Source organism: Siphateles boraxobius, unplaced genomic scaffold (assembly GCF_051911475.1).
Source record: "Siphateles boraxobius isolate OS27281-9 unplaced genomic scaffold, OSU_SipBor_1 16, whole genome shotgun sequence".
Lineage (NCBI taxonomy): Eukaryota > Metazoa > Chordata > Actinopteri > Cypriniformes > Leuciscidae > Siphateles > Siphateles boraxobius.
Window position 1 is genome coordinate 17,974,518 of NW_027508766.1, and position 13,689 is coordinate 17,988,206.

The 13,689-nt window shown below is 40.9% G+C and overlaps 1 protein-coding gene across 1 annotated transcript in view; it reads left to right on the forward strand.

Moving 5' to 3' along the window:
* The first annotated feature begins 7,638 nt into the window (after positions 1-7,638).
* The window catches only part of tecta (tectorin alpha), a 30,319-nt gene continuing 24,268 nt past the window's right edge, over positions 7,639-13,689 (forward strand). Inside the window, exons 1-10 of the mRNA XM_077231886.1 lie at positions 7,639-7,702; positions 8,037-8,176; positions 8,373-8,660; positions 8,802-8,939; positions 9,122-9,287; positions 9,496-9,728; positions 10,794-10,973; positions 11,144-11,714; positions 12,313-12,926; positions 13,103-13,673. Of these exons, the coding sequence (XP_077088001.1) occupies positions 7,639-7,702; positions 8,037-8,176; positions 8,373-8,660; positions 8,802-8,939; positions 9,122-9,287; positions 9,496-9,728; positions 10,794-10,973; positions 11,144-11,714; positions 12,313-12,926; positions 13,103-13,673 (2,965 nt within the window). The remainder of the gene's footprint in view (positions 7,703-8,036; positions 8,177-8,372; positions 8,661-8,801; positions 8,940-9,121; positions 9,288-9,495; positions 9,729-10,793; positions 10,974-11,143; positions 11,715-12,312; positions 12,927-13,102; positions 13,674-13,689) is intronic.

A 13,689-nucleotide genomic window follows, 5' to 3' on the forward strand; every position in this document is an offset into this window, starting at 1 on the left:
CATCTTAAATTATAAATCATTATAAGATTACCATCGTGGAACCGGGTAAGGCAAGGCATACTTGCTCAATAATTTATTTATTTGTTAATTTTTAAACAAACCATCTTCCATACTGCAGCTTTAAGAACCTTGATAACACAATACCAATATACTCATACTTGTTATACGAACATACAGTATAGTGTCGTACAGAAATAACAGTCACTGCACCTATTTTACTTGTGTTCCTACAATGAGGTAGGTGTCTCTAGACATTTAAGCTATGCTTAAACTAAGCTAAGCATAAACATGCTTTTCACTCAACACACTTACATTTCCAAAAAAAAAAAAACTTGACAATGGATAGACATGATTACTAAATTAAAGCCAAAATTACTGAATACAAGTTAAATATCTGTAGAATGTGAATTCTTAGAGAAGGGGAGACCTAGGGCTACCTGAGGGCTACCCTTAACATAGAGTTAGGCCCATTCGATGAGTAGGTGGTCTGGCATGGGGAGGGGGCCATATAGAAAGTGAACTCTATCCTCCAGCTGTAACACCAGCCACTTCTTTTCTGCTTGAATTACAGCAGGGTCACCTACAAGCCTGAAGCCCTCTAAGGTTTACACACTTTACATTCACAAACTTGGCTCCCCCTATTATGACCACAGACTGACTGCAATCCCCTAGTCACCGGATAATCAGTATATAGATAATCATGTTTTCAGCAAGACCTCTGCACCTTTTATCACTGGTGGAAAGATTCTTTGGAGTATGTAGATGCCATTCTCTTATTGATGTGCAAAAAAGGACATATGCTGTTTGGTTATAAACCTGCATTTATTTATTATTATCACTCCCATGTTCCAGAGAAAGAAAAAAGAAGAGGGGACCAATAAAATATTTAATTTAAGTTACTGTCTGGAATAATATTTGTAGATATGATTTTTTTAAGTAGAAATGTGGAACACTTTGATTATTTTTGATGACTTTTATTTTTAATCATTTTTAATCCTCTCAATATTTTATAGGTTTTAATGGAATTTGAAGATATTACTGCTGTCATTTGTTAAGTAACATTAATAAGGGACAGCCACACACAAATATCCTTATTCTGTCTTAGCTCGCAAATGACTGTCAATCCTTTCGTAAGTACTAGGTCACTTACCACAGAGAATTGTAAGTTAAATTAAGACATGCCCTTTTCTCAGTCTCAAACTAAATAACAATCAGTTATAAAGGTTTCATACAGATTGTGAGACTATTTTTAACATGTTAACATTCAGTCTTTATGGTCTTATTTATTTAACCAAAGTCAGCACATACCAGTCTATACATTTCAGGAATTGGATTACCAGGGCTTTTCCTGTTCACTCCTATACCATTTCCTAGCAGAATGGCTCTAATGTTAGAGTGTCTGATATACTATATAGACTCCCTCTCTAGTTACCAAGCTGTCTCTATGCAACCCTGTCCCAGAGGAGGGTGTTAACAGGGAGCTCAGAATCCATTAGAGGCTCAGATTAGCTATATTATCACTATTGATAAGAGAAGAGCCTGCATTAATATTGTTGGCAGATATTGAGACATCTTTGTTTCAGTGTAACAGCATATGTCACACTGATGATCTGTTATGTTTAAAAGTCCCATCACTGTTTCAATTGTGTCCTATCACTGGAAATTGAGCTTAATTGTCATATTTTTGCCCAAATCCTATGATTATACCAAATTCTGGCTACATTTGTTTACCTCTTTCCTGTGTAATTGTATTCTTCACTGAAAATCCCATATAATGCTTACTAATGTCCTCATTTGGATAATAATCTCTACTATGCCAATGTCTCACTAGATAGAACTGCATGTTTGCTTTCGATCTCATATACAAACCACAGTCTGTGTGCTTGGGCACCCCTTTTCTCCCATCTTTCAGCAGTACCTGTGTCTCTACAAGTTTCTCATTGCTCATATTTTGTTTTCATTGTGCTTTGGCTGTTGTGATGACACTTGATCCTCTCTGTTCTGCTCCCAAAGGACATCTGGCCTTTAATGGCAGAATTGTTAACAGAGTAGGTGCTGAAATATTTACCTATTGCTGGGTCTGTATAATGGGGTTTTACGGATTGTTTAAAAAAAATTGGCTTGGGCTATGGATAATAATTAAGTATTAATGAATATGTGAACATTGACATGGAATATTGCTGTAAAAGATGTTAGTGGTATTTTACCAATATGTGAAGTTCTGTAGAATGCCGTAGTACTGAAAAATGTTAAGAATAAACAGAAGCCAAGGCTTTGCATGAAATTCATAAGAGTCTTAATGTCCCCCAAGCTGAAGTTTCCCCTTTTCGTGAAATTTGTTTTATTGTTAGTTGACTTAAAATGATATGTTTCATTTGACATGAGCAGAGATGTGTAAATGTTAATTAAGTTAACAACAGTATCCAGAGATCCCCAATGTTATGTCCTGGATCAGCTGTTTCAGCTGTTGAATCTGCAAAACTGGTAGAGCTTGATGACCATTATACTCTGGTGAATCTAATGCTATGATATTTTTTTCTGGATAAGCTGTATTGAGGATGAATTGTGTGACCTTTTATCATGTTTATTTCACCAGGGTTACCTATACCTGTTGCCTTTTATTTTGTTTGCTGTGCTTTCTTGTATATGCTCCTCTTTTGTTGTCGTAGTTGTGTATTTACTCAACTCACACTAGGGACAAGCCGCTGTGGAGACCTCACCAAGAGCCTAGGCAAATGCTAGCATCCAACTGGAGTCTATCCAGCCAGACAGCCACAAGCTAGCCTGCCACCTGGATCACCACAGTGGTTTGGCTGATAAAAAGCATCATGCCTAATTGGTTTCACCACGTTTGGAAGTGCTGGCCTATTTCTGTCACGCCTACAGGTGAAAGCTACACGTGCCAAATCTGGCATCGCTGTCACACTCTCAGACTCACCCACAGCTCTGTCCAACCAAGGCTTAAAAAACATCCATCTCCTTAGCGGCCTAACTATTGGGCAGCATAGCCTCCCAGAGTGCAGCTGTAGCCAGAGTTCACTGGTGGATCGGCAACACGGAGAGTTGTGCCAATCTGAGGGAAGAGCGACAAGGGGTTGCCAGGGCATGAAAGCAGGGGTGGGCTACAAAGGCAAGGTCACACTGGGAGCTGTTGAGGGATTTGGTGTGTTTTGGATAGGTGGGGTTTTTTATAAAAGTTTTTTTTTATCGCCTCACTCTGTAGCAGAGCAAAAAAGAACTGGCTGGGCAACTGGTAGCCTGATCTACCCTGTTCACCATAAAGCATGGAAGGCTGAAGGAAGCTCATTGTGTGGCCAGGAGGGGGAGATGTTTTCTGAGAAGGTTTGAGTTACCTTAAGGGGGCTTGACATTGTTGAAGAAAGGAAAGAAAATGAGGGCAAAACAACTGCTTGGCGTTGGATGCATCAAGGGGTTTGGATGAAAATTAAGATATTGGATGACCCAGCCAGGTTCTTGTCCAGGACCTTTTCTAGCATACAGGGTCAGGCCTGGTGAACCTACAAGCAAGCAACTGCAGCATTAGTGCTCTCATCTATGCTTAAGTCCTTTCCCACGGAAGCTGCTCGATGACTCCAAAAGCCCTCGTTGTACCCGCTGACATTATGGTAATTCAGTCAGCCTGATTCCAATCTGCCAGGTTTGGTTGGCAGGTGGTTGATGGGGCTGACAGTTTGCGATTACATTTTATCAGACACTTGACTCCAATGCCCAGACAGTGGAGTTAATGCTTATCACCTAGCTCATAGCCATCTCTTGTTCTTGGTGGGACTGAAACTTTGTAAAGATTTGGTTGTAAAGATGTAGGATTATCTCAGCTGAGTTGACCTATTCCACAATCACAATGTTTCTGTTTGAAGGTCAACGTGAAGTAGAATGAGGGACAAATAAAAAAAAGCAAGAAAGAATGATAAACCCTGTTAGTAAGTAATTACAATGGCAGAAGGAGATGATGGTGAGAAGATAAGGATTGCTGTCTCCTTTTTGTCCTTACTCACTCTTTCTTCTGTATCTGGTCATTCCAGCACAAGATGATTCAACTGTCCAACAGTCAGCCTGGGACCACATTGCACTCTTTGTCAAATTCTCTATGTCCTTGTTATGCACTAGTTTGGTTAAGAGTATGGTCTGCATTTACACAACAAAGCAACAAGGTGTAAAAGAACCCTCCGCTGGGACCCCCACATTGGTCACAGGGAATCTGGGGTCTGTGTCCGTCCAGTCGGCTTTCACACATCCTGCCCCCCTCTGGTATCTAGTTACCTCCACTGTCCTCCTAGAAACAATGCTGAGTCTAACTCAGATCTTGCTCCCATCTCCTTCCCAGACCCTATCACTGTGGATGCACCAATGATTTCCCCCCTTTTTGTTGTTATCTCACCACTCCATCTATGGAAATGAGCCCCATTTGGAGATCAACCCAGGGTTGAGTGAGCTGTTGCAAATGAGGCTGTCCTTAATTGGTGCAAGAAGGCCAGTAAGACAGGAGGGGGAGCACTGATTCACTCACTCACGCACACACATGGAGTGTCTAAGCGGATTCATGTTAATGTGGTAACCCAAGCTCTTCTCCTTTTTTTAATCAAATAAAGCAATGTTTTTCTGCCGTGTTTTCTTTTGTAAATAAATGCCCCAAGGGTGGGCTGTAGAGCCCCAGAAGAGATGCAGAAGAGGACTGTGCACTAGCTATGGAGAGGGCTGCCATCTAGGGAATTGGAGTTAGATCCAAAGGCCTGACATTTTCTTCAGAAATCCTCTTTGTGCTTACGGCTCTAGTTTCAATATTTCCCTTCAGTTACTTACCAAACGCCACCTTTCACTGGTCCTCATTTCTACCCCCTTCTCTCATCCACTCTTTCTTCGCCATTCTGCTCTTGTTCTTTTTTTTATTCTTTCCCTCATTCGAAAGTCTCAACCCCACTTTCCATCCCCACCCCTCTCTCTTTCCCTCTGACTCTCCTATCCACCCCCACCCCCCACCTCCAAAAAACGATCTCAGATTAACTTTAACACTATCCCTGGTGCAAAAGGTAGCGCCTGCCTCTGATGCGTCTCCCTTCAGTAGATCCGTACAGGGAACCCACTCTCTCACTCCTTCTCTGTCCTCTCATTCTGGGATCACTTTCTCCAGACTTTTGCTCTTTGAAATCAAGCGTACCCTGAAGCACGGATTGGGCCGTGTTTGCCATTCTTGTCTTTGGCGGTTGTCCTGTGGAATTGGACCAGCACAGCACTCGGTGTGAGTGGAGGATTTAGGAGGGTTTTTCTGGGCTGTCTCCCCCTCCCTTTTCTGCATCCAAGAGCAGAGCCCCTCCGCTCTTGAGACTGAGTTGATGGTACCCAGTTGGATGTGACTTAGAGGCTGATGCACAGGTGACGTACTGAACTTCCGTCCTATGAAGGCAGGTGAGTGCTGATTTCTGAGTTGTGGTCTTTGAACTGGAACGTTGTGTTTTGTTTTGTTTTGTTTTCTTATGACAAATTCGCTGTCTTTCACTCCTTGTCAGTTTCTCACAAGTGATGTTCAGGTGCTCTCTGCCTCTTTTACACCTCTCTTCTCTCTCTTTGTTTTGAAAACACACTTTGTGTGTGAAAATGTAAATGATAGGCTTTACCTGCCAATCGGTAACTAAGAAATTTTGATAACATCTATCATTGTTATTAATGCCAGTCGTCAGACAAGGCAGCTTGTTTGAGATCGGTTTCTGATAGGTTAGCCAAATGAACTCAAGTCTATGTAATGTGATGTGGAGAGCAATGGATTTGCCTTTTGGCATCTCACACAGTATCTCATGGTTCACTTGGGAATCCCATCAAATGCCAGTTTTGTCTGTGCTTTGGTTTCATGACGGAAGATGTTATGCAGGACATTGTCTAAATACATAGGCTCTCTTCAGGAGACTGGATTTCAGTTATCTAGGAAGGTGGATATTTTTTTCTCATTTGGCAGTAGGAAGTAATGGTACACTTCCTTTTTTGTAAGACTGCGACTTGAGTATTCGTTCCTAACGCAAGCAGCTTGAATAAAAATTTTAGGTTGTTTCCATGGAAGTTTTGAAATGCTTTATTTTGATAAATTATTGCTAATTTTGTTAATGAAAAAGTTATTTTTAAAATTGTGTTTTTCCCCTCATTATTTTTATTTTTTATTTCATTCATTTATTTAATGACTGCTTTTTTAAATAAATTATAAAATAAAAAAATAATTAAACTATCTTTACTGTAGGATGGTAAATTTAATTTTCTTCCTCTAGATAATTTTCTTACTGAGGCAAAGGTATATCCACAGGTAATCATTTAGATTCCAACATTTTGTTAAATATGACTAATTTAATTAGACTTATATTAGATGCCATGTCTTGATTAATGGAGCTATAAGGACATTGTATGCTTTAATTTATTTGTATTAATCTGACAACATCATTCTGGATTTGTCATACTGTAAAAAACTTGAACATACGCACAAAATTAACTATAAGAGAAATGAACATATATTTTCATATCATACACTACATATAAGTTATATACTAATTTTTTAATCAGACACTAGACCTTTAGCAGTATTTTGCTTTTGTGTTTACATTAGTTTAGGTTTATTTTGAGGCAAGCGGCAAGTTTTCTGTGGAAACACCCTTAAGACTGAAATAGACTGGGATAATTTGGATGAATCAGTTTTACTTTCTATTGCTCACTGTTTTGTCATTGCCCTTTCTAAAAGACATTTGGTGCTCCTATTCAAAATATAGGTCTACCTAAATGAAGTCCGGAGTGACAAAGTAGTTCCAGTTCACCGTTTTACCATCAGAATCATTTTAGGTCATTATCATTTCCGTTCCGGATTTCTGAAGATGTCCATTTATTTTGGCACACTAAGGCTGGGTGAATCTAAAGGGAGTGAAACCCAAACTTCTGCCCCTCAGGGTTGCCGTAAAGACCCTGGCAACTCAAGCCTGCTAAATTAAACCCATTAGCCTGACTGTTCACAGTCCTCTCTCTGATGCCAACAAGTCATAGAACATAAACACTTTGTAATGGACCCTTCAGACGATGGATAGGAGCAAGGCAGGTTCTCCCAGCCGCGGGCTTACTGGCACTGTGGAGGCCTGGAACTGCATCACCATAGCCCACTCACACGATAGTTCTGGAGAATGTGATCCCAACACATTGTTCCCCATCACATAATAGAACCTTTTCAACTCGGGGCGAACAGGCCCACCTTGGAGAGGGAGAAAGGGGGAGAATACCCCCATGGGAGACCTGGGAGACTGCTCTTTAAACCAGGGCAGATTGGAAACAAATGCAACTTGGCCTAGTTGTTAATTTCTTTAAAATAGGCTTATTTTCATACTAATATTTTTTTAATAAAAAAGGTCAAAATATTTTCATCTTAAAATAACTGATGTTTGGAAGGCTGGTGCCAATAAAGTATTTCTGATATTTTGTGATGAATATTTGAATTCACGTTTTTCATATCTTTTTTCTTTAATTTTATTATTATGTATCTTTTTGTATTTATATGTTTGCACTAGAGGCTTCATTAACAAAAACATTTTCTTGTGTATGCAAGCACACTTGGCACTAAAGCTCTTTCTGATTCTATATGTTTCTCAGGTGTTTAGGATGGTCAGAACAGGCACTTTAGTCTCTCTGCTCCAGCTTTTCAGCACCCTTGCTCCCAGAGGAGGTAAGTGATGTCCTCTCACAACTGCATACAAACCCTCTCCTGCTTGCCTCCACAGCCCCTCTTTAGATGTAACAGTGATTGATAGATAAAAAGAGCCAAGGCACTGAATAAAGAGTTAATTAATTAAGTAAAGATGTGATTAAAAAATAACCAAATGTTTTCCAAGTCTTTGTAAATTACTTCTCTACATGACTTACTTCGCCTATGCAAAAGGACACATCACTGAATTTATGTAGTTTAAATCCATTATTTTCAATCCAGACACCCTGACATGGCCAGTTCATCAATGCTTCTTTTCATTTCATTCTCAACATTTCCTTTTTTCTTTGCATAGCATTTTCTCAGGATACCCTCTACCCCTTTGGACCAGCTCACAGGGATTTAGAAACCCCTAAGATGGATGATGGCAGCTCTCCAGAGATTCCACTATTAATTCCATTCATATTCTTCAATATACCCTATAGGTCCCTTTATGTAAGTCTCCAAAATATGAAAAATAACTGTGAGATAAATCACCAAAAATCTCATTGAAATATCATAGGTGTTCAATTCAGCGGTGAATTGGGAGCTTGGTGTAAATATTTTTGGTGTTCTTAGTGATCTATTCATCCATCTACCATCTATGTGAAGAGATCAGTGTAACAGCACACTATCTTCTATTCCCCAACAGGTCAACAACAATGGAGTGATCTCCTTCAGCATTCAGGTGAGTCAATTCACTCCAGAGGCTTTCCCCCTCAGTGACAGTCGTTCCTTCATTGCCCCTTTATGGGCTGACGTGCATAATGGTATCCGTGGAGATGTGTACTACCGTGAGAGCACAGACCCAGAGATCCTGGAGAGGGCCAGTCAGGATGTCAGAAAGTATTTCAAGAATATGGTATCGTTCACTGCCTCCTGGGTCTTTATTGCTACCTGGAATCAGGTCACCTTCTACGGAGGCAGCCAGACTACACCGGTGAGGCAAAAAGAGATATATTCAGTTTGTATCTGTTTTATTTTGCGTGACCAATAAAAAAAATAAGCTACTGAACAGTATGTATTGTTTGATCACCACATGAACAACAAAAGAGAGTAATTGTTCTTTTTTTCTTTTCAGGTAAATACATTTCAGGCTGTTTTAATCTCAGATGGCCAAGCTTATTTTGCTATTTTTAACTATGGAGAGATCAGCTGGAGCACAGGCACGGCTAGTGGAGGAGACCCTCTTACAGGCTTGGGAGGAACCACAGCACAGGTAATCTTGAAAATCACAGCTGTTACAGAGGTTACTGTATATTATGGTCTATTTCATTACATTCTTCTGGTTCTATGGATCAGGTAGTTCCCTGGGAAATGTTTTCACCCTCTGCAAACTCACAACATAATCTCTTTGATCTCAGGATTTTCCTCATTCTCTGCTATGTTTGCTTTTTCTAGGCAGGTTTCAATGGTGGAGATGTCAGCCATTTCTTCAACCTTCCTGGATCACGCTCGAACGAAGTGGTCAACATTGAACAGACGACTAATGTCAACGTGCCAGGACGGTGGTTCTTCCGCATTGATGGCGAGCAGATAGACCCAGCAAATGGCTGCAGCTACACTGGTATAACAAAATGCATATAGTTGTAGTTAGAGAGAGTTATGTTTTGTGGTATTTGCTACATTTAATTAATATTTTACTCATAAGATATCTTATATGAAATGTGTGCTCTTTGGTTATTTTGTATGTACACTTTTATTTCAACATGTTATCATATTACCCAATCTCTTTCTTCCTCTCTTTGCATTTCTGCAACCTTTATTTTTTTCAGGACGGTTTTACCGGCGTGGGGAGGTTTTCTGGCTATCAGACCAATGCACTCAACGATGTAGGTGTCTTGATCTGGATAATGAGGTCATCTGCCAGGAAACTCCATGTGGTCAGCTAGAGACCTGTGAACAAGTGGAGGGGGCTTATTACTGCCAGCCTACCCGCACTAGCACCTGTGTGGTGTTTGGAGACCCCCACTACCACACCTTCGATGGATTTCTGTATCACTTCCAGGTGCAGTATAGGGTTAAAATTATCCCATTTCTATAAAAATGGTCAGTAATAGTTATTGACCTTTTTTAAAGGGATAGTTCACCCAAAAAGGAAAATTCTGTCATGATTTACTCACCCTCAAGTTTTTACAAACCTGTATGAATGTCTTTTTTCTGCTGAATACAAAAGAAGATATTTTGAAGAATGTCTGTAACTGAACATTTGATGGGCCCCATTTACTTCCATAGTACTTTTTTTTCATACTATATAAGTTATAAGGGCCCATCAAACTGTTTGGTTACCCATATTCTTTCAAATATCTTCTTTTGTGTTCATCAGAAGAAAGAAATTCATACAAGTTTGGAACAACTTGGGTGTGAGTAAATGATGACAGAATTTTCCTTTTTGGGTGAACCATCCCTTTAAGGGAGCACTATTGGCAGTCCTGGCTCACTTTGTGCCCTATAAAATTGGCTAATGGGGGAAAAACAGTTTTACAAACTTAGTCATTCCCTAAAAAAAAACGTGATAAAAGATGTGATAGTCCAATGGTATACTTACTTTTTTATCACTCAATAGGACCTAAGCTCAAATCCTGACCTAATATATATTTTTTAAATGAACAAAATTGCATTTGAGCTTGACAGAACACCATGCATTTTCAATCCATGGAAAAGTGCAGCTTTGATATTTCAATAACTTCAATAAATACTCCAATAACATTGACCAAAATGGCTGGACCAGACGCCCCATGACAACAATGCTGGTGGCTCGACTGGACTGACCTCATCTAGATACAATAACCATGTGCATTTGGCCCATTAAATGTGCACGATGCTTCTGGAAATAGTAAAGTATGACATTTTCTGAACATAGAAACAAAAAAAAATTATACAAATTTAATTTCACTGATTGATTTTATAAGATATCTGTTATCAGAGAGTAATGCTGAAAGCAAAAGCTGTTTTAAGATTATCATATCACAAAGCTGAATACAATGCTGATTTGCTGTTTTGTTTTGTTTTATTTTTGCTTTGTAAAGAACTGTAGGATGAAACTATATGATCTCCTTGATCTCTTATCCAGGGTACTTGCTCATACCTGTTGGCTCGTCCATGCTGGGAAATGCCTGGTTTGCCCTTCTTCAGTGTGGAGGCCAAGAATGAAAACCGTGGTGTGACCACTGTGTCCTGGCTAAGGGACGTGACAGTAGAGGTGTACAACCACCGTGTCACACTACCCAAAGGGACTCTGGGAACTGTGCAGGTTGGCTCTCTTCATGTTTCAGTCCTTTAAATCTGAAGCTACTCCTCCTACTAAATTGACCAACTGTACAATCAGTATGAATAACAGCTTCGTAGATCAAACTGTTCTTGCAGGACACAGGCGATATAAACTTTCCCAATGTCTTTCACTTTGTGTTTCTGTTGTTACAGGTGGATGGCCTGATAAAGACTCTCCCTGTTCAACTTCAACTAGGCGCAGTCAAGGTATACCAATCTGGTGTTGCTGTCGCTTTGGAAACAGACTTTGGTCTCTTGGTGACCTATGACGGATTGCACTACGCCTCAATCTCCCTCCCCAGCTCTTATTTCAACAACACTTGCGGTCTATGTGGTAACTACAACGATGACCCCGCCGACGACCCCGTGTTGCCAGATGGCTCGCTGGCAGAAAGCGTAGTGGAACTAGGTGGTAGCTGGCGAGCCGAGGACACAGATTTTCGTTGTACAGATGGCTGTGCCCAGAACTGTAGCTTGTGTGAACCAGCAGCCGAAGCTTTCTATTTTCGCTCAGACTACTGCGGGCTGATCAATAAAACTGACGGGCCGTTCAGAGATTGTAGGGCTGTGGTAGACCCTACAGCATTTGTGTACAGCTGTGTTTATGATATGTGCAGCAATCGTGATAACATCACAACCCTTTGCCAGGCTATACAGGCATATGCACTTGCATGCCAGGCCCTGGGAGTCACTATACGACCCTGGAGATCACGCTCGTTCTGTGGTGAGTAAGATCAGGTGGGATCTTAAGTTTAATTCAACATCTTTTAGAGAGATTTAATGAAGCATACATTATTTAAAGGATTAGTTCACTTCAGCATTAAAATTTCCTTGATAATTTACTCACCCCCACGTCATCCAAGATATTCATGTCTTTCTTTCTTCAGTGGAAAAGAAATTAAGATTTTTGAGGAAAACATTCCAGGATTTTTCTCCATATAGTGGACTTCAACGGTTATTAACGGGTTGAAAGTCCAAATAGCTTTTTCAATGCAGCTTCAAAGGGCTCTACACGATCCCAGCCGAGGAATAAGGGTCTTATCTAGCGAAGCGATCTGTCATTTTCTAAAAAAAAAAAAATATATATATGTACTTGTTAAACCCGTTGATAACCGTTGAAGTCCAATATATGGAGAAAAATCCTGCAATGTTTTCCTCAAAAACCTTAATTTCTTTTCAACTGAAGAAAGAGTGAGTAAATTATCAGGAAATTTAAATTCTGAAGTGAACTAATCCTTTTCTCACTTTCTATCATGAATATGTCCCTTCTATGCGCTTTTTACCACTGACCTTGCATTTTTGCATTTGCTATTGGCTCTTAGCGTTGATATGCCCTGAAAACAGCCACTACCAAGTCTGCACAAGTGCATGTCCTGCCTCCTGCTCCGACCTGACGTCTTACCTCTACTGTACCCATCCATGCACTGAGGGCTGTCAGTGTGACCAGGGCTATGTGCTGAGTGGTAGCCGCTGTGTCCGCCGGTCTGAGTGTGGATGTGAACGTGATGGCCTGTACTATGCCCTAAATGAGACCTTCTGGGCAGGGGAAGGGGGCGAGGTGGGTGAAGAATGCACCCAGCGTTGTGTGTGTGGCCCGGCAGGTGAAGTGACATGCTTCAATGACTCTTGCGGGGAAGGCGAGGTGTGTGCAGCAGAAGTCGGGCTGTTGGGGTGTTACCCTCGTCGCGAAGCAGTCTGTTTGCTATCCCAGTCTCAAATACTGGCCACGTTTGATGGGTCCACAATGCCATTCCCTGATGAGAGCTCATTCTACCTGGTGAAGACTTTGGGACGCTTGCCTGCAAATGTTACATCAGTGGAGGTGAAGATTGGTAGAAAGTTGGTGAATAAGGGCCCAACATGGCTAAGGCCAGTGGTCGTTAGGGTGGGACATTTGGAAGCACAGATAGGTGGCTCGGATTTCGACTTGATCAAGGTTTGTGGTATCTAATCTGAAAAAAACTGACTTCAAAAGAAAGACAACTAACTATAGAAATATAATTTTTTAAACAGTAGATTTGATTGCTCCTCAATATATTGTTACATATTGCTTAGACCTAGTTATCTGATTGTATGACATGTGCTGATGTTGTCATACCTCTCTCTGCCCAGGTCAATGGTGAACCAGCGATTATTCCTTATGTTCATCCAGTGGAGCCTCTCATGATATACCGGTCCTCTGGAAATATCACAGTGATTGAGTGGAGTGGTTTAGTCCGCTCCCGATATTCACGTCAAGGCCTGATAAACATCACTCTTTCTACTCTATTTTACAACACCACCTGTGGTCTCTGTGGTTTCTTCAATGGAGATCCAATTGACGACCTCCGGCTTCCTAGTGGAAGGCAGGCCGATACAGCCGACCAGTTTATTGAAGGCTGGAGAGCCATTGCAGATGATCTGACATGCAATGGCGATTGTGAGGACTTGTATCGTATGTGTACAGATTTAAGGCTGTACCAGAGCCCATGGCTGTGTGGAAACATCAATGACCTGGTAAACAGCTCATTCCTGGCTTGCCATACGGCTGTTAATCCCTCTCCTTTCTTCAGGAACTGCCTCTACAACATGTGTGTACGGGAGGGAAACCGTTCTGCCCTGTGTAACTCCCTCCAGGCATATGCTTCAGCTTGCCAGGATGCTCAGATCAACCTGGGAACTTGGAGGAGTGCTACCAACTGCCGTAAGAGTGTAAATTG